This window comes from Gopherus evgoodei, chromosome 6 (genome assembly GCF_007399415.2).
Source record: "Gopherus evgoodei ecotype Sinaloan lineage chromosome 6, rGopEvg1_v1.p, whole genome shotgun sequence".
NCBI lineage: Eukaryota > Metazoa > Chordata > Testudines > Testudinidae > Gopherus > Gopherus evgoodei.
In genome coordinates, this window is record NC_044327.1 from 64,268,167 (window position 1) to 64,290,622 (window position 22,456).

The 22,456-nt window shown below is 38.7% G+C and overlaps 1 protein-coding gene across 3 annotated transcripts in view; it reads right to left on the reverse strand.

Moving 5' to 3' along the window:
• Window positions 1–22,456, reverse strand: part of KCNN2 (potassium calcium-activated channel subfamily N member 2) — a 189,246-nt gene that overhangs the window by 74,894 nt on the left and 91,896 nt on the right. For all 3 annotated transcript variants that reach the window (XM_030567053.1, XM_030567051.1, XM_030567054.1), the window contains exon 5: window positions 7,216–7,634. In XM_030567053.1, coding sequence (XP_030422913.1) covers window positions 7,216–7,634 — 419 coding nt within the window. The remainder of the gene's footprint in view (window positions 1–7,215; window positions 7,635–22,456) is intronic.

Sequence of the window (22,456 nt, forward strand, 5' to 3'; positions counted from 1 at the left end):
TCTTCCTGGTTTCCGCCTCCCCAATCCTGGGAGTACCAGCTCCAAACCAACTTCCTCTTCCCAGGGAGGAATAGATGGACTGACTGCTTGTAGCCTTTCCCAGCTGCCTTCTCTGTTCTCAGCTCGAGTTTTATAAGCCCAGCCTATTCCCACCCAGCTGAACCTCCTTTATTCAACTCCCTGCTCCCTAGCTACTCCTCCAGGTACAGCCTGGGCAGTTAATTGGCTTACTTGGCCACTTTAACCCTCCTACTCCTGTGTGGGGGTGAACACTCCATCACAGATGACAGCTGAATTTGTGTTTGTGAATGAAATTACCCAGAAATCAGCTGTAGAAGGATATGAGAAAGGGGCCAAGGACAGATCTCTGTGGACCCCCACACAGAAAGTTGGAGGAGAAATGAGAAGGATCCTCCAAAGGACATGCTGAAGAAGTGGTTACAGAGATGAAAGGAGAACCATGGAAGCCAACGAGGCACACAATTTCAAGAAGAACACAGTCTATTGTCCGAGAGAAAGCTGACATGTCAAAGAGAAGGAGAAGGGAGTACTGATTCTGAGCTTTGGCTAGGAAGAAGTCATAAAAGACTCTGCCAAGCGCAATTTCAGTGGAGTGCAAAGGGCAGAAGCCAAACTGGAGAGGGTTTAGAATGGAACTGGAGGAGGAACTCCAGATAGTGATTGCAGACAGTGTGTTCAAGGATCTTAGGCCTGATCTACATTGGGTGGGGGGGAGAGGTGAGAATCGCTCTAAGTTACACAACTTCAGCTACGTGAATAATATAGCTGAAGTCGACGTACTTAGATCTACTTACCATGGTGTCTTCACTACGGTTAGTCAACTGCCGATGCTCCCCCAACTGTCGACTCTGCCTGAGCCTCTCGGCCGGGTGGAGTACAGGAGTCGATGGGAGAGCACTCAGGGATCGATTTATCGCATCTAGACTAGACGCGATAAATTGAACCCCGCTGGATCGATCGCTGCCCGCCAATCCGGCCGGTAGTGAAGACAGACCCCTAGACGTTAAAGGGAAAAGGGAGAAAGGGTAATAGTTAGAGGGACAAGAGGGACAAAGAGTGAATTTGTCTTAAGATGGAAGAGACTAAAGCATGTTTGTATTGTGAAGGGAAAGAGCTAGAGAAGAATGAGAGGTTAAGGAGAAGAGTAAAGGGACAGATGAGATAAGAGTGGGTGTAAGACACAAGAGTTGGGTTAGAGTCACTCATGCAAATGGGTGATTAGAGGAGGAGAGCAGCAAAGAAACTTCTGCCTCTGTAACAGGAAAGAAGGAGGAGAAGAAAAAGCAATCTAAGGGGAGGAGGAAGATTTGGATGAAACTTGTGAGAAACTGGGCAGAAAGGGAAGTGGAGGCCAGATCTTAACATCACTATCAACTAGACTGTAAGATCTGCAGGGCAGGGAATAGATTTTACTGCATATATATCCGGAGAATTATAAATATAATGGGGCCCCAATCCTGATTAAGGCATCTGGGAGCTACTGTAATTCATGTAACTTCAATCTCTCTCGTAAACGTCTATATTAAAGTCTTTCAAAACAGATAGATAGCCCATGCAAAAAACAGGGGTCTACTCAGTTTACCATATGATATTAGATTTGGTAGTACACATTACTGCCTAATGTGGCATTCTGCTTTATATGAATACTTTAGGACATATTTCCTTCTCACACCAGCAAACGATATTGGGCACAAGTCATGAGGAAATTAGATATCTAACTTTTCATCTTCAATGAGAGTTTAGAGGCTTGACATGTCTGAGTTGTCAGTAGGAAAAAAGGGATTCTTAAATTTCTAGAATTTGCCTCACACTTATGATTTCTAAGTTTCCTGTAGAAACCTTTGAGAGGACATCTGATTTCCAGAAAATCAAGGTACACAGAAGTTCATGTATTTATAGAAAAATGAAAGAATGTACAGCAACTACAGAAGAAGTCCAACTGAACACAAAAAGAGAGCAAACAAATATTTGAGTTAAATCAAGGACAGGACAGGCAGGACAGAACAGAATTTGAATAAGGAAAAATGATGACATAAGCTTCTTTGTCTGAAATGGCTTCACAGTCAAAAAAGTCAAAAGAGACACACACAAAAGCAAACAAGGTGCCAATGTCATCTGTAAGAAAAAAATGTAGCGGACCCAATTCTGAACTCCGTTAAACTGCTGTTAATTCAGAGAATCCTGTGGCACCTTATAGACTAACAGACGTTTTGGAGCAAAACGTCTGTTAGTCTATAAGGTGCCACAGGATTCTTTGCTGCTTTTACAGATCCAGACTAACACGGCTACCCTCTGATACTTGTTAATTCAGAGAAACTCCAGCGAAGTGAATGGAGCTACTCTGGACATACAGCAATGTAAATGAGGGCAGACTTCAGCTCAGAATCTTTTTACAGAGACGCGCTGGAATATATGCATAGAATACTACAGTTACGGCTGCAACCAGCATTCCATTTTATGCTCTCTTTTTGATCCTCCTTTGTGCTGGGAAAAATAATCTCTTTTCGGCCTGAAACAAAGGGGTTTTTAATTTAATTTTTTTTAAGTTTGAAGAAAGTTTGCCAAGCCATTTTTCAATTATAAAATACTAAAAATTTAATGGGTTTCTAACTTTTTTGTGGAGATTGAAGATATTTATATTTCATCAGTTGTAACTGACTGACTGCCGGAATGAAGAGCCATTTCATCAACAATAGAAAGATCACTATGATGGAGACAGTAAAAAACTATCAGTTTCACACTTGAATAATGGACCCTGTAAGCAAAGGCATTCATGAGTGTTATAGATTAAGATTCACATGTCTCAAAAAGACAAATGAAAAATTAAGCATTTCTTGAGTTGGGCCAGATAAAATTAAGATACATTTTAGGGAGCACATTGATGACAGACAGCTGTGCATCAAACTGATACCTGCTGGTGAGGTGTAGGTATTCAACAGTATGCCACATTTGGAGCCCTAGAAACCACAAGCAATCAGTCAGGTTTCCAGGGTTGCATATATGGCAAAGACTTGAATACCTCCATCATGCTCATCTTCCATGTTTCTTTTGCCAGATTATCCTGGAATGTTGCTAGACTGCCTACACTCAGTACACATTACCTGCCTGCTCTCATTCTCACTCATACCTAACGCCCTCAAGGATGACCTTAAGCTGCATCCTGTAAAATGTCTCATGCACACACCAATACAAAGGATGCCACCCGCCATTGTTAATTTGCTGAGAGCTGACACTATGCTCAGTGCCAAACAAAACATTGAGGAAGACACAGTTCCTGCTCAAAAAGTGTTTAGACTAAGTCAAGCCAAAGGATAGTCAAAGTAATGACTAATCTAGAGATAGAGGTTTCCTTCCTAACCATGAATATTCCCACTCAAACCTATCCATCACATTTCCATGAGGTCTATGATGTGACAGTCTTCAGAGTCCCAGTGGGACAACCGATTGACCAAACAGTTTAAACCAAATAGGACTGGTTACTAGGCTGTCATTCAGCTGCTGCTTCTGTTGCTAACATGAGCACTCAGGATTTTACAGCACTTACATGAAAATCTGTTATGCCTTTTCTGTTCGCCATTAGCTATTCCTAGCTATGCATAAACCTTCATGAGTGCTTTGGAATGTGATGATAAAGTCTAATATGCATTCCATTATTTTTATTAATTTTTTGGTGAGTCCTGTCTCCATCCACACTATTTTGCACTAACTGGAATAGTCAGGCAAATTGATATGAAGATATACAGTCACAGAAACACTAAAACAACCTGCTATAGCACTTTATCGACCACTGTGTCTGTAGGAGAATTAGTGATATTTGTGGAACAGAACAGTTACTTTTTCTTTATTTCATTATCTCTCATCAGGAAAATAAATCAAAATCCTGACAGTTTTAATTTCTGTCAAATAAGAATCTGCTCCCCCTCCCCAAAAAAATGATTAAAATGTTAGACTGCCATGTACACCTCTACCTCAATATAACGCTGTCCTTGAGAGCCAAAAAATCTTACCGTGTTATAGGTGAAACTGTGTTATATTGAACTTGCTTTGATCCACCGGAGTGTGCAGCCCCACCCACCTTTCCCCAGAGCACTGCTTTACTGTGTTATATCCAAATTCATATTATATTGGGTGGCATTATATCGAGGTAATGATGTATAATGCCAAGTAAAACTATAAATTCTTTCTAATTGTAATGTTTATTTTCTGACACACTTAAAACAAACTACTAGAATAAAGGTTCTTTCTACTTATGATGGAAAAATCAACTTAAGTAAACGAAACGTGGTTATCTGTGTACATTTTTGCTAGGGAGTGAATTAAGCCCATTACATACAGTTTCAGATCCATACTCTATCTGGGGATTATAACTGCTCTAATCTCAGAATGGACTCAATGATCTAAATTGTCTTTTCCATCTCTAACTACTATTATATCTATGAATATATATAAGGAGATGACATTTGTTTAAAAATAGACAGACCTTTTAGCATTCTGTGCCTGTGGCACTTTCCTACTGTACTTCATTACACTATTTTAAATTTGACTAATTAATAACTGGGCCAGTGACACTGATTCAGTGCAGTTCTTCTATGAAGCATAATCCCTTCAGGAGAAATATGAAGTGTAACATGCAGGAAATTGGCCATGCAACTCCCATTAATGACAGGAAATGAGTATCTAATTCCCCATGCATTTGGCCAGAGTTTTTAAAATTCATAATTACTAACAATAAGGAGCTCTCATTTAACTCTACTGAAGGAAGTGCAGTTACACCAAGTATAAAGTTAACTCTAGGATTACTGTATGTTGGTCTGGTGGTGTTTTTTAAAATAAATAAATAAATAAAATCAGTGAATGATCCCGCCTGGTATCTCCATTATAGAGAGAGAGAGAGAGAGACCTATCTCACAGAACTGGAAGGAACCCTGAAAGGTCATTTAGTCCAGCCCCCTGCCTTCACTAGCAGGACCAAGTACTGATTTTCTCTCAGATCCCTAAGTGGCCCCCTCAAGGACTGAACTCACAACCCTGGGTTTAGCTCATTCATTATAGTGAACTCAAGAGTTGCAAATAGAATTCAAAATTCACAAATTCTGTCATTGGTTTTGCAGAGAATAAGACAAGTCACAGTCATGATATATTTGCAGTTTTCTCTGAGTGCAGTGGAACTAGATCACATTAGCAAAAGCACTCACATGCTTAAGTGCTTTTCAGGAACCTCACTGTTCTCATTCAGTACCTTTCTTCTTGACAGAAACTGGCTTTATCATAGTCTATTTTGAATATTCATTTAATACAGGGCAAATAATAGAGTGATTCAATAATAATTAAATTTCAGTATATTAAAAAACAATTGTGTTAAGTAGAGTTGAATCTGCTCAGCTCCTCTTAGGAGGCTACTGGATGGTGTCCCAACTGAAGGGAAATTAGAGGCAATATGACTAAAAAAAGCACAAAATTGGTGAAAAGAGAATTATGTTTGAAGTCTATTGTTAACATATTCAGGAGGAGAAACTGACTTTTAATAAATAAAATATATTAATACTAATTTATTATACCTGTCCCAGCTGAGGGGATTATTTTGACAGACAATAACTAACGTTTGTAGCGTTGTAGCCACACAGGAACCAGGAACTGAGACAGACAAGGTAGGTGAGGTAATATCTTTTATTGGACCATCTTCTCTTGGTGGAAGTTACAAGTGTCTACTGAAGAAAAGCTCTGTATTGGTCAAAAGCTATTCCACAAACCCAAGTTGGTCCAATAAAAGATATCACCTCATCTACCTTGTCTCTGTCAATAAATAACATGATATATGATCCTTAGCATGGTGTTTCAGAATATACTCTGATGATGAGCTATTCCTGGCATCACATGCTATATACACTGTTCATCTTCACCACAGCACTTGAATCATTGACAATCCAAAGGAACATACTATATCACACTTTATTCCACTGTTTTTCAGTGCTGAGGTTTTTAACATGGAAGACTGTGATAACAAGATCACCTCCATATTGGGTTTATAAAATTTGCCACTTTTCCCCTTATCTAACTGAGTGGAGATATGATAAGCAACTTTCAAAAACAATATGTCTACAGCAATTAACTGCCAGAAAGCAACTGCAAAATAGTTTTCAAAATGGCATATAGGCAAAGGGCTAGAGAGTGATCAGCAATTGATAGTGGAAATCTTGAAAATATTTTGAAGAAGGTATTCCACCATGAGTAATTGAGGGTATTTCAGTGTAGGGCCTGAGAACCACACCAGATATCAAATCTTTCAGAGATTCTTCCTAACTGTTTCCATCAAATGGTCCTGTTCTACCTGTTCTCTATCACTCACTCAAGTCCACAGTAGTCAGAAGTTATCCTGCTCATTTCTTTTTGTAAGTAATATTTTTGAGAAATCAGATTTGATGGTGTCATTACTGATACTGATTTGTTCTGTGCCTGTTCAACATCTGTTTGTTGCTTTAGCTTGAAACATAAGTTAACAAAATATCAAGCTATCAAGTGCACTTTTTCTGGACTTCAGAAAAAAAAGTGTCAACCACTATAACGCCTACCTCTTTCCTCTATTGTTATATTTGTATTTCTACCACAGTAAATCAAGTATTTGTAAATATAAACGATATGCATTCAACCTATCCAAAATAAAAAGATCTCTGTCAATAGACTATATTGGGATTACACCTTTGATTTTTCATTTTCATTGAAGGGCACTAGAATTATGAGAGTTTTTGGAATCAGTTTTTCACTGGCTTTTCTGATTGCTGATTGTTTACACCATCGTCAACAACTGTAGTAAGCCATAAGCTAAAATGACTGAGATCTAATATTAATTCAGAATTTTAAAGACTAATATTAAAAGTAATGTTTATGGCACTCATGTTCCACTATCCATTTTAATAATCTAGGCTACTCATAATAAAGATTAGAATGAAGTAAAAAAAACTCACATCACAATGCTATGGGAGAAATCTCTGACAATTTAAACATCCCTTTCAAAGGTCAACAGATAAAGCATTCCAGAGAGCCATGATACAAAAAGCACAATACAACATGCCCCAGGTACTGGAAGTCCCACTCCTCAACATAAGAGAATGAGATAATATCCAAAGGATTAGAAGAAAAACACTTCGTAAGCCATTTACATTTCTTAATTATATATAAAAGGAAAAAGAGACTTACCTTTCACAAGCTCGGACAGTCCATGCAGCAATTATCCATAATGAGATACTAAAAACCAACAGTACAGTTCCCGGACATATTGTCATTAAAGTCTTCATAACAAAACGTGTATTGAAGTTTATCTTATTTAGTGCTCCAATGCTTCTAGATGAGGCATCTGTGAAAAGTTTGCTATGCAAAAGCATAACTCTGGCAATAAGATATAGTCTTAAGAACATTGGTATAGATAAAATAATATCCACATCAGCTGTTGTTGTGGATGGAGTATAGGAGAAGGCAAGCCGGGCTGTCCATGTGAATGTATAGTTCCCAGGTATGGGATGTATAGCACACACCAGTATTTCCAAGCAGATGAAGAAAATACGCTCGTAAGTCATGGCTATTCTCCAGTCATCTGCTCCGTTGTCCACCATGAACAACTGAAATAATAAAATATAAGGTTTACTTTAGTAAAGGGTTTACAAACTTTTTTTAAAAAAAAACAAAACACACACATATGCAGTAGTTGGTCATTAGCAACATTACAACTGACAGAATTTGAAAACTAAATATGTCAAATACCATTTGCTAAACCACTGTATTATGGAGTCAAAGGTGTAACTAAACAACTCAATACATAATTTTACTTAAGCTAGAAAGAACTTTTATATAAGAGAGAAATTGATGTAAAAGATATTTATATAAAACTGAAGTTTACTCAAATTCTTATATCCTCTAATTGTAATTTTTGATTAAGGCCCTGCATATGCTAAGATTGCTTACATTTTCCACACTGTGAGTAGTCTCATTGAAATTGATGGGCTACTCACAGTATATAAAGTTTAGAATGTTTGAAAGCTTTATCAGGATTGTGACCACATGACAAATTTTAGGCCTCTTTCATGCAAAGCTTACTCATATGCTTAACTGCAGCACATGAGTAGCCTCAATGAGTTCAGCAGCCCTGATCACATGCTCAAAGCTATACATGCTGCATGAGTAAGCCTGTGCAGGATCTGGGGGCGTTCAGCACAATTCAGCACAAAAGGTATCAGATACTTCACTATATTTTATCAGCTGTCACCTCCCAAACTTTTCTAAATAAATACCAAACCAAACAAAAAATTCACTCTAGGAGTGGGAAAACATTGATAATTATGACATTGAGTTAAAATATTTCACATACAATTAACAACCTTATGGCATCTCCTTTCTTTCATGATCCTAACTGGCTAAGTCCTTCCACAGGCAGACCACCCACTGATTTGAATTGGAACTATTCAAGGAAGAACTGCAGAATCAGGTTCTATGAGCAGCTTTGCAAGAGGGAAAATAATCCATGACACTAGCAATGTTTCATCAGTGATAACATCCCACCATGAGGCAGAAAAAGGAATGTCTGGTACAGCAAATATAGTCTGAACCAAGCTGTTCGCTACATGGGAAGTATGTAAAACTCCTTTCCATAACTGAAAGATGAGAATCCTTCCTAACGAAGGTTGTTAGAGTTTTTTAAAAATCAGATTATTAGAAATTTTTAAGCTGATTTTTAAATATCACAATAAATTTCTAAAAGGAAGCTGCAGGAAGACTATGAACACCAAACAATGTACAGTGCCTAGCAAACTCTTCTTCACTGGCAGGGTCCTTGAGCAATCTCACCTCTCTTCACAAATCAAGAGTTCAAATGGTCGCCTGAACTTCTGTATTAACTCTTACAGACTGCAAACACACTGTACATCCTCCTAAGAATTCAATCAACTTGCAGTTTAGAAAATGCTGCTGCTCTTTGAGTTAAGACAGTGAGAACTATAAACTAATGCTATTACAATTGTGATGGCCACACAATTTATTTTAAAAGAAGAACTGGAAGACTTACAGTTCATGAACTACTTGGGAATTGAGCAGACCATAAAATTGAAACATTCATAATTCAAACATTCAAAATTACAGCAGGTACAGATCAAAGTTAATGCAATAATCGTTCAACAAGTGTACATAACAAATGCATAGAGTTATTTGCTGTTTCGCCTCTGTCTCACTTTCAACTAACTCTTTAAAAAATGACAACACTGAGCACAGTTCACTTATAGTTCTTAACTGTGAGAAAGGACACTTAAGAAGACCGGGGTACTTATATACACAACCCTTCCAAGGCATGACACATCTGATACTATGGTGCTTTCACCAGAGCATAGGAAGGTCAATATTTCCACATGTTGAGTGCATGACCTGTGCTCATTGCTCAAGTACATAGACAAGTATTAATCAAGGAATAAAAATAGTTCATGTAGCTGGTTGATCACAACAATCAGGGTTCTATTGATCAGTAATCATCTAGTGATCCATCCCCTCTTATCCATTCTCAGCTTCTGGCAAACAAAAGCTAGGGACACCATCCCTGCCATCCTGGCTAATAGCCATTGATGGACCTATCCTCTATGAACTTAAGACTTTTTGGAACCCTGTTATAATCTTGGCCTTCACAACATCCTCTGGCAATGAGTTCTACAAGTTGACTGTGCGTTGTGTGAAAAAATATTTCCTTTTGTTTGTTTTAAACCTGCTGCCTATTAATTTCATTTGGTAGCCCCTAATTCCCTAATCTTATCATGGATAAGCCCCTAATATGTTATGAGAAGGAGTAAATAGCACTTCCTTATTTACTTTCTCCACATCAGTCACCACTTTATAGACCTCTACCATATCCCCCTTTAGTCATCTCTTTTCCAAGCTGAAAAATCCCAGTCTTGCTAATATCTCTTCTCATACAGCAGTCGTTCCATACTCCTAATCAGTTTTGTTACCCTTATCTGAACCTTTTTGGGAGATCCTTTTGTAGCTCTTTGCAGCCTGCCTGGGACTTAACTATCTTGAGTAGTTTTGTATCATCTCCAAATTTTGCCACCTCACTGTTTACCTCTTTTTCCAGATCATTTATGAATATGTTAAACAGAACAGGGCCCAGTACAGACCCTTGAGGGACACCACTATTTACCTCTTTCCATTCTGAAAACTGACCATTTATTCCTACTCTTTGTTTCCTATTTTTTAACCAGTTATCAATCCATGAGAGAACCTTCCCTCTGAAGTAAAGTAACCAGTCATGGGATGAGTCTTTGGTGAGGGACCTTGTCAAAGGCTTTCTGAAAATCTAAATATACTATATCCTCTGGATCCCTCTTGTCCCCACATGCTTGTTGACCCCTTCAAAGAATTCTAGTAGATTGGTGAGACATGATTTGCCTTTACAAGAACCATGTTGACTATTCCCCAACAAATTATGTTCATCTATGTGTCTGACAATTTTCTTTACTATAGTTTCAAGCAGTTTGCCCAGTACTGAAGTCAGGCTTACCCGCCTGTAATTGCTTGGGTCACCTCTGGAACCCTTTTTAAAAATTGTCAGCACATTAGCTATCCTCCAGCCATTTGGTACAGAAGTGGATTTAACAGACTAGTTAGTAGACCTGCCATTTCACATTTGAGTTCCCTCAGAACTCTTGGGTGAATATCATCTGGTCCTGGTGACTTATTACGATTTAGTTTATCAATTTCTTCCAAAACCTCCTCTAAGAACACCTCAATTTAGGGCAGTTCCTCAGATTTGTCACCTAAAAAAAAAATGGTTCAGGTTTGGCAATCTCCCTCACATCCTCAACCGTGAAGACCAATGCAAAGAATTCATTTAGTTTCTTCACAATGGCCTTACCATTCTTGAGAGCTTCTCTAGCATCCTGATCATCCAGTGGTTCCTCCGGTTGTTTAGCAGGCTTCCTGCTTCTGATGTACTTAAAGAATTTTTTGCTATTACTTTTTGAGTCTTTGGCTAGCTGTACTTCAAATTCTCTTTTGGTAAAAATGAAATCTACCTTATTTTTTAATGCAACTGTTTACTTTTTCATTAATGCTCTTTACCTTCCTCATAGATATCATTCTTATCTTTGCTTACTTCAGTACTAGCACCAACTAGCTGTGGTATGCAAAAGACACTGTACAGACTAAATTCCACATAGGCAACCTGTACTCAGAATATTGCTCAGTAAGTTGCTCAAATACTCTTCCCAAATTATTTCAAAACTTTCTCTACAGACTTTCTCAATAGTAAGCCTTTTATGCTAGATGTGGAAATGAAATTCACTAATAAATACTGGTATGAAGTCAATTTCTAAATTTTCCTTTGCCAAAGTTGAGCCAGTTTGTATTTAGCAAACACAAAGAGCCAAACTTTCCAAAAGTAAAGAGGTTTAAAGACTACAATACATTTTTGCACACTAAATTCTAGTCAGAATCAGGTATTTAGTTCAAGGAATGATCAAATGGCTATTTCAGAGGCCCAACTATTTGGAGAGTCCAATTGTACAGAAACAACAGGTAAACAATAACCTGCCCGTCTGCCAAAGAAAGAGACAATACAAAAGTCCCACATATTGAATTTGAAGAAGATAGACATCACTTAATCTGTCTCTGTAACATACAAACAACTTAAATGTTTAGTTATAAGAGTTTAGTTATTTTAGAACAAGCCAAATAAATGTTAAGCCAATAGTGTTTTAAAACGTAACAAAAAACCACACACCTTATAGAATTGGTTGATAAAGATAAGAAATCTCCTGCTAAAACTTTATGCCTAGAATTTCCGTGCCTTTCTAAAAACAATACCTTAAGTCTAATGCATATCTTAAAGTGAACTAATAAAAGTAGACATTAAAATTTGATCTTAAAAATTGCTTATGCAAGAAAAATATTATTGAACCACTTAAATGTAGGAAATTAAATTTTTAATATATTTAAAATCTCAGTATGAAATACTTATCATGAGAACACACCTATCTGTATGTCGTAAGTGGAAGAAATCCATTAGTCTTACTCGAACTTTATGTAAGGAGAACTAGTTCCCTCAATAGTGCTTAATGGAATATATGTTATTTTTCCTTTTAATGATTTTACGTTGCTGTTGCTATCAATAAAAGTACACCTGAAATTTCAAAGGCCACCTAGATTTTCAAAGGTTTTGCCATTTTTTCACATTTTACTATATTTGAAAAAGAAGAAAAATTCTAATATTTGGTCCCAGATAACAGAAAAATTCTTGTAGTTAATCCTTAAGTGCTTGACCTTGCACTTTTAAATTTTATCCTAGTTTTCAATGTACTCTGGATCTTCTTGTATAATAGTCTAGCCCTTCTCTGTATTGGCAATACCTTCTAACTTTTTGTCTCATCTGCAAATTTTATTAGCACTCTCATACTTTTTATGCCAAGGTCATTAATTAAAATGTTAAATAAGACTGGTCCCAAGACCAGTCCCTGAGGAACTCCACCAGTAGCCTCCCTCCAGCCTGACAGTTCACCTTTCAGTATGACCAGTTGTAGTCTCCCCTTTTACCAGTTCCTCATCCACCTTTCAATTCTCATATAGAATTTCACCAGAAAATAAAGGAAATTTCTCAAGTTCTCTTGAAAAATGCAGATGAAAGGAAAATAGTAATTTATATTAGAAAGATCAGTACAGCAGGTTTACAGTTAAGAAGCACTTTCTAATTATTAGTTCCATGCAGAAGTCTGTATGCAACCATATTTAAAATCCATATGGCGGCAAAACTCCCACTGATTTTAATGGGAGCTTTGCCTGTGTACTGACCTCAGGATTCCGCTCTACAGTAGGATTCTGTTCTCTCCTTATTGCTCAGGCATAACTCAATTTTATAGGGACTCCTAAGTTAAAGACATGGTTAATCAGCACCACACCGACATAACTCAGAGCAGAAATGTGGATTGATTGATCACAGGATGACTATGAGCTGCCAATGTGATGTGGCTGTGAAAAAGGCTAATGCAATCCTAGGATGCATCAGGCGAGGTATTTCCAGTAGGGATAGGGAAGTACTAGTACCATTGTACAAGGCACTGGTGAGATCTCATCTGGAATACTGTGTGCAATTCTGATTTCCCATGTTTAAGAAAAAATTATTCAAACTGGAACAGGGGCAGAATAGGGCTATTAGCATGATCAGAGAAGTGGAAAACCTACCTTCTGAGGGAAACAACAAGGAGTCCGGTGGCAACTTAAAGACTGACAGATTTATTTTGGCATAAGCTTTCATCGGTAAAAAAAAACCCACTTCTTCAGATGCATCAGTTGCATCTGAAGAAGTGGGGGGTTTTACCCACCAAAGCTTATGGCCAAATAAATCTGTCAGTCTTTAAGGTGCCACCAGACTCCTCGTTGTTTTTGTGGATACGGATTAACACAGCTACCCCTCTGATACTTGGTACCTTATGAGAGGAGACTCAAGGAGCTTTCTACTCTCTGTAAATACATCACAGAGATATATACCAGTGAGGGAGAGGAGCTATTTAAATTAAGTCATTGCTGACACAAGAACAAATGGATATAAACTGGCCATCAACAAATTTAGGCTTGAAATTAGATGGAGTGAAGTTCTAGAACAGCCTCCCAAGGGGAGCAAAGGGGGCAAAAAACCTAACTGGCTCCAAGACTGATCTTGATAAATTTAGGAGGGAATGGTAGGATGAGATTGATACAGTGGCATCTGGCACATTTGTCACTGTTTAGTAGTGAATATCCCCAACAGCTGCAGATGGGGCACTACATTCGGAAGGCTCTGAGTTACTACAGAGAATTCTTTCCCAGGTCTTTGCCTGATGGGTCTTGTCAACATGCTCAGGGTCCAACTGACCACCATATTTAGAGTCAGGAAATTTTTTTTCTTCAGGTCAGATTGGCAGAGTTTTTTGCCTCTCTCTACTGCATGGGGCCTGGGTCACTTGCTGGTATGAACTAGAGTAAACGATGGATTCTCTGAAAGTAGACATCTTTAAATCATGATTTGAGGACTTCAGTAACTCAGCCAGAGGTTATGGATCTATTACAAGAGTGGGTGGGGAGGAGGTTCTGTGTCCTGTGATGTGCAGGAGGTCAGACTAGATTATCACAATGGTCCCATCTTGCCATAAAGTCTTTGAGTCTGAGTCTATATGAAGCATTTCAAACTTGTGGCATGAAAAATTAATCTTACACTATTTATTAGAAAGAAACAAACTTTATAGACAATATTAGACAATAATTCCATGTTCACATAATAAGACGTTAAAATATGCACTTCACAACCCAAATTATTTTATAAAAGAGAAAAATTCAGTATACATATACACAAACATTTCCTCTAAAATTCTTATACTGGAGACTGCCTGAAGTTAAATTATCTAGTGCACAAATAGAAGTTAATCTTGTAAATCCACGGCAGACTCATACTGGATTTTCACAGGATATTGGTGAATATGGAGGGCAATGAAATTGAACTAAGGACACCTTTACTAAGGGCTTCTTTATAATCTGTTTTAAAATAAAAGAACAAATTTTCAGACAATATTGCTATTTGATTCAGTACTCTGAGAACATACAAAAACAGAAATGTAAAGGAAGCACTTACACAATAAGTGGATCAGCTGTAATCCTTAATAATGTGTTAGAGACCCACGTTCAACAAAGCATTTCAGCAGCTGCTAACTTGTGAATCCAAATTGCAAGTGACTGAAACTGTTGTTCACTGTTTGATATTCCAACCACTCTATTATTATAAATATATAATTGGAAAAGCTAAGGACACAAGACTGAAAAACACAGCTTTTCTTGGCCGCCAGTCCTCAGAAGCTCTCTGGATCACCCTGGTGTTATAGCTACAGAGGCTATCACATTTTTGGAAATGGTATTTCTGCTTCTGAAGTGACCAGATCAAGCTTGTTCAAAAGGCTGCCTTTGGTTCCAAAAACATCACTAATCTCTGACTAAAAGAAGCATTCAAGAGTCAGCCAGAGTGAAGATATATTACTCTTGCAATCCCCAACTCTATCTCCTCCCCATCACACACAGCTAAGTATAAGTGATTGGAAGGAGAAAACATCCCTTTTCCTTGGTGGTCAGGAGCAGAAACCACACACCTTCACCACAACTTTCCAAAGCTGGGGGTGAAAAAGATCCCATCCTCGGTAGATACATCTTTGTTTTTTTAGTAAATGATTTAGTAAAAATTCTCAAACATATGATTGGGCCCCACTTCTTTCTGTCTGTAGTTGTTTATGCCCCATACACACAAGTATATATACTGCTACCCAGCTCTGAAGGCAGAGCAGAGAGCAGCGGCTGCTGGCCAGGTGCCTCACTCTGAAGGAAGTGCTGTGCCAGCAGCAGCACAGAAGTAAGTGTGGCAATGTGAAACGGGATCTTTGTCACCTCTTTTCACAGCAGATTTAGCTCCTCATTACCATCCTTACTTCTGCGCTGCTGCTGCCACCCCATGGCTGACAGCTGGAGCCCCACCAACTCCCAGTGAGGGATTGGTGTGGGGAAGAAGGAGAGCCCGAGCCCAGGTGGCAGGGCTCTGGTTGCCAACCAGGGCTCCGGCTGTCAACCAGGGCTCCAGCTGTCAGTCCTAGGGTGGTGGAGCTCCTGCTATCCACTTTATCCCCACCTCCCAGATGTGCATGGCCTTTCTGCACAAGCTCCAGCCACCTAGGGCTGACAGCCAGAGCTCTTAAAAAAATAATTACACATCTCGCGCCTCCCTTGACACATTTCCATACCTCTTTTAAGAGGCCCACCCCATACTTTGAGAACCACTGATCTGTAGGTCATCCAGAATCTGTTCTTCTCCCTTCTTAAACCTGGAGAGATTGTCAAAATTACTGAGGGCTGCTGGACTCCAGCATGGTTGACAGGAACAAGTCTTGGATACAAATCTGCATGGCACAGAAATTAGGAATTTCTTTTATTATGTCTAACTTTGTATAAGGCCATCGTGAATTCAACACTTACTGCATGACAAAACAAAAAGAGGTGAATGAACATATAACCCAGCAGTGACACGGCATCTTAAAAATATTCCTGTAATATATTTTTGCTTATTTTGCATATCATAGATTGCTACCTACATACAGGCCTAGGGACAAACTTTTCACTGGGACACTAAAAATGGGTCCACAAACTCTTGTTGGTATAACCACCTGTATGCATGAAACACATCATTTGTGCAGACTGAGTAATTAGACAAGCAAATAGATTATTTTCATGCACACATGCCTAGTTTGCTTGCAAAAATCTCAAATTAAAGGGACAATTTGAAAATGTGTCCTTTAATGTCATCTTTAAAAGAATTTTCTGCATGTTTACTGTTTATGTAAATTTGATGCCATTAGATGAAATTATACAAAGTGAGTTTTCCATGAATGTCAACATCCTGTGGTTCTCCTATGAATACTATATAGGTCAGCATATGCATAGGAAACCTCATGGTGAGGCAAGTAATGGTGCTAGTGATTCAGTAGGTGGCATACTTCCATTTGAGACAGTAATAAGCCACTTCTCCTGTCACACACTCAGAGAGGTGCTGTCATTTAGATGAAACATTAAATTGAGGTCTGACCACTTGTGGTCATTTTGGAAATCTGGTCCACACATGGAGTGCCAAGGTCTGCAAATAAAAATGCACCCAGAATTCTATGCTTAGTTGTTATGTGTGCATACACATTGGTAAATATGCATGCAAATAGCTAAACAGGTGTTTTAATAACATGTGCATAGTTGTCCGACTTGTGCATACATTTAAATACATAGTCCTGGGCCATTTTGAAAATCTAGCCAATATTTCTTGGTACATTTTGCAAAAGAAGAGATACTAATCAGGGTGTCCTAATTACACTACAGTTAAGGTTTCATTCTGCCCACCCAAATTTCCCTTCTGTTTTCAATTGGATACTGACAGCATTCTTCTTCACTTCCTCTCATGAGCTGTTGTACAACAGTGATTTGTACTGTTCAATACTAAGAGCTAGTCTACGCTACAGATGTAAGTCAACCCAAGTTACGCTACTTCAGTTATGTAAGTTATGTAACTAAAGTCGACGTACCTTAGGTTGACTTACAGCAGTGTCTACATTGTGCTGTGTTGACAGGAGATGCTCTCTCGTCAATTTACCTTATGCTTCTCGGGGAGCTGGAGTACAGAAGTTGATGGGAGAGTTCTCTACCATCGACTTAGCGGGTCTTCACCAGACCCGCTAAATCAACAGAGCTGCATCAACCACAGCAGTGCCAATCTAGCCGTAAGTTTAGATATGGCCTATGGGCCAGAGCGTTAGCTCAATCTTTTGTCCACATGACACTTAAGAAAACAAAGGTGGAATTAACCGCTCACTTTTCAGAGACTCAAGGGGCCAATACTGCAACCAGCAATCACTGGGACATAGGGAAGCCCAAGTGATGCCACCTTTCCTCACAAACATACCCACTGCAGGAAGCAAGTGGGGTGTAGACTCTACAACAGTGGCTCTATGCCACTCAAGAATTCCTCCCCGCGAGGAGACTGTCAAGGTGCTAAATACAAAGGCTTTGCGGTAAAAAAGATGTCTTAGTGCTGCTGGGAAGATGGAACCTTACGAAAGACTGCAATTCAGTAGTGAGTTAAGTGATTCCTGTAAGTCTATAAAAATACCATGAGATCAAAGAAATTAGATGAGTTTATTATTAAAAAAGAGGTGTTTTTTCAGTCAAAAGGAGAAAGATTTAGCATGACCCAAAAGTTACATTCTCCGGAATTTAAAAAGTATATCATGAGCTAATTTACTGAATATAATTTCTTCTGGACTCTTGCTGGAATAATCATCAGTCTTAAGCATCATCATATTTGTAGTCAATACGGAGCTATTTATCTAGATGAGTTTTACACATCTTACAGCCAAATCCAAAGATCCAAATATAAAATCTTCCACTCAAGGATAGCACCTGGATCTGTGACACTCCTTGGACCCATAAGTAAGTGACTGAATTAAGATAATATAATAAATGATTCTTTCATCAGTGGCCGTTTTAATACAGATAAAAATACTATTAAATATTAAATGAAATTCATTTAACAGGTAATCTAAGTGTAATTTAACACAAATGCACGGCCTGTTTCTCCGTAATGTGGGAATAAACAGTGTAATAAAATATTTTAATTTTTGTATTAAAAAGGTAAAGAGAAGGGAAAGGCATTTATCCCTTTATGCACTTATATATAAAGTCACAAACCAAGACACTAGGCTTGATTTTAGCTGCACTGAATTCATTCTCAGTACAGCTGATGAGGGATGGGGAGAAGGGGAAGCATATATAGCTTTAAACCATGCTTCTGCCTCTCTTGATGTCAGGGGCTAGCAACGGCCAAAGCAGCCCACACCTCAAGTGGATCAATCTAATAGCTGCTCCAGCTTCTGCCAGATTGTAATGGTTCCTCAGGGACTGACAAGGATAACACATTCTGGCCCCAACTCCCACCTGGCCCCATCACACCCCATCCCCCAATTCCACCTCTGGCCTGCTCTGAAACACTCCTACTACCAAGAAGAGAGAAGGTGGCACAGAGCCACCTATGCCAGCTTTACAACACATGATAGTGAAATCCTCAAAGGAATCCCCAACTGCCCCTTTTAAGGCAGCTTTAAGTTCCCTTTGCACGTCTGGAGAGATACATAATTCAGGGACATAATTACATTACACTGATGATTATACTAATAAAACTCCAGAAAGGCAGGCCAAGTCTCTTAAAACAATCATCATCATGTCTTTCAGAGAGTAGCATATCCCTCTCCAATTCTGTCAGTGCACTAATCCAATCACCCCACTCAGTAATGTTATGGAACTCAAGCTGTGGTTCTGTAATTCATGGGAAATGGTGGCTGTCATAAACAGATAGCTAAGGGTTAATGTCTCTTTCATCTATAAAGGGTTAACAAACAGTGACCTGCAAACACCTGACCAGAGGACCAATCAGAAGACAAGATACTTTCAAATCTCGTGGAGGGAAGCCTTTGTTTGTGGGTTTTGGGTTTGGCTTTGTTCTCTCTGGGTCCTGGACGGGACTAAAGGTATAACCAGGTTTCTGCCAATCTCCCTGCTACAGTCTCTTATCTGTTCAAAATTGTAAGTAGAAAAGGCGGTCATAGTCTTTTAATTTGTTTTCTTTTTCATTTGCATCTGTGTACTTGCTGGAAGTAGCTTAAATTGTGTTTCTGCTGGAGAAAGTTTCTTTCTATTGTTTATAAGTTGAAAGACCCTGTACTGTTTACCATCTAAACTGCAGAGATAAACCTTTTACTTTTTTTTTTTTTAAAGCAAAGAGCCCAGAAAGAGAACAGACCAAGAACAAAGGACTCACACCCAAAACTTCCCTCCACCCAGATTTGAAAAAGTCTTGTTTCCTGATTGGTCCTCTGGTCAGGTGTTGTTTGTTAACCCTTTCCAAGTGAAAGAGACATTAACCCTTAGCTATCTGTTTATGACAGTGGCCTCAAAAATACAGGAGCCCACCATCTTCCCTGAAGGCAGCTTGGCGTCTCTCCCTTTGGGAACAATGGAATGAAGTGACCATTTTGAAAGTGAGCCTCCTTCCTAAGAGATCTAGAGGAGTGTGTGTAAGGGAATGTGAAGGACAGGGTTAAGAAAAGACTGTCTGAATGTGGAGGTCAGAAGCTGGAGGATACTGGCCATTTCACTTAAAGTGCTTTGCACTTGTCCAGAGTGAGATAAAGCAGTCAGAACATACTGGCGAATCTGGCCCTAAAAGTTAAAATACAGGGGGAAAAGTAAGGTTGATACTAATATATTCAAATCATTAGAAATACACATAACATGCTCTTTGGGTTTCTTGTTTACTGTTTATATATGATTTGTTTTTTAAAAATCTAAGGAACTTCCCAAATAAAACTATGTTAATTGGAGTTAAGGTTGAGGACATACCAGTAATTTAAGGGTAAAAACATTACAAGGATGTTGTAACTATTTTAAAAACAAGCATTACAAATCCAAGAAATTCCAAAGATAAGGTTAAACTTAAGAGATATCCAAAGATGCTAAGGTACAGAAATACAGAATTAAAGCACTTTAACTCTGCCCTCTAGAAAAAGAAAAAAAATCTGATGCATCTTTAAAAATCAGTTTTTAATCTACTCTGGGACATGCAGTTTACCCCCAGATTATCCACCTTCACCCCCATCACACTGTTGACATACTGGCACAAGGCTCCACTGACTTTCCACCCAGTTATCCAAGAAAAGCAAAAACACAGCAGCTTCTCTGTCCCCAATATGCCCTGAGTGTAATCGGGGTAAACCATACGGGAGAGCATACAGGGCCCTCATGCCCTCCTACTTCACTGTGCTGCTTCATGCGACAAATTACAATCTTGCCATAAAGCAAGACTTTCAACAGCAGGATCAGATAAATGAGGAAGCAGAGGACATGCGGTGCATTCTTTTACATATTAAAAATGGTTTTTACCCTGCACCATTAGTTGTGACTGAAGCTGCTGTATCAGCATAAAATAGCTTAATCCATCAACAAAATCCTTACAAACCCAAATCTATCAAGCATAAAAAAGGAAATCCCAGCCTATTCTATCATACACCTTCTCAGCATCAAAGGTTATTGCCATTCCCTGGTTGTTGACATTTATTAGTGTTTAACACATCAACAAAAAGTCTAAGGTTATTATTGGAATGCTTCACTTTTATCAATCCCATCTAGTTTATGTGAAGTATTCCAGGAAAAACAGGCTTTATCTAACCTCATAGCCAATAGTTTTGCAAGAATATTGCAATCTGTGTTTATAAATGGGGTTAGAGCAACTAACCTCATCATTTTCCTCACTTTCAAGACAGAGAGATAACTGCATTTCTTAATGTTTCAGGAAACTTCCTTTCCACAAACTGAATTCTGCACAGCAGCTCAGACTAGGAAAAAGCCTATTGTCTGGCAGCCCAGGAAAACTAAACAAAAAAAAAACAGGCAGAGATGTGAAATTTAAAATCACTTACTGCCTGCTATATAAAGTGTTTATCTAAGTTCAAACTCCTAGGTGCATTGACTAACACATCTGACCTGAGGCTGAAAATAAAAATGTCTCAGTCTCTTCTGTTTCTTTTTAAATGCCACCGAACAGCAGTAGAAAATAGTGGTTTGCCAGCCCTGCCACTACACTGCTAATTTTCTCCTTTGGCTCTACTCAGCCAGTAGTGTTTCACACTGCCTTTGGGAAGTAGACACATGTCCAGATATATACGGCTACAAAATACAAATGGATAATCACACATTTTCTTATCTGACAACCAAATCTGAGATGCAGGTTGCCATTGTACAGAAATCCTTCATTTGACTTTGCTGTCTCAAACCATCTCATTTGAGAGATCACAACAGAATGGAATTTGTTCATACCAAATGGAGTGCCATCTTGTGTTATTACAGGCCAGTCCTGAACAGGGGGCAATACAGTGCAGTACCCCAGTGGGTGGATCAAGAGAATGAAATTTTGCTATAGTAGTGACCAAAGAGAAGCTGTTCTACCATACTGCAGTTTGGATGAGAGAGGATTTCTTCTCCATCAGCCTATCCTTTGTGCACAACCGTTACTTCAGCTGCACTCTACAGTCAAGAATCTGAGTCAGATCAGCTCCTTTCCCAGAAATACTGACTGCTATGAAAAAGAGCACTAAAAGAATCAGGCCCTTATTGTGTCATAATGCCTTTTGAAGAAGGAAGTGCTAATGTCCCAAACTAATGGCTTTGTAAGATAAAAGGGCAATATGATTCCCACCCATTTATACACTTTAATAAATGCAAACCTCACTCCGTGGTAACATTTTGCCATGACACACTTCATGTTGGTCTGCAGCTGATAGCTACTCCCATATCTGGGATAAAACTAATAGCCCCTAAAGTGTTGCCAGTGAAAGCTGTTTGATGACTAAGTGCAAATTGTTATTTCTATTTATTATTTATATGTTACTAGGTGACAACACATTAGGCACTGTCCAGACACATAGCCTTTGTCCTGAACAATTTACAATCTGAGATGTGGGTTCTGCACATGCAGAATCTGTGGGGACAATTTTAGAAATTGAGTCAAGGCCACTTTAAAAGATTGGGGCTACAGTGTTAATACAAGGTGCCTCAACATCAGGCTGTAATCACACAATAGGCTCCTCATTAATGGACTTACCTGAAAGTGTAATTGTCTTCCTATCACGGAATAGCATTTGTTATCTGAAGCACAATGATGTGTTTCATGAGAGAATAAAGTTGAAGCACTGACCCACAATTCTAGTCAAATATATCACATATATTGGTCAAGAGTGTGTAAAGAAAGACTGCCTAAGATAGTGTCCCATGAGGGGCATCAAAATGCCGTGGAGGCTTGAACAGATGT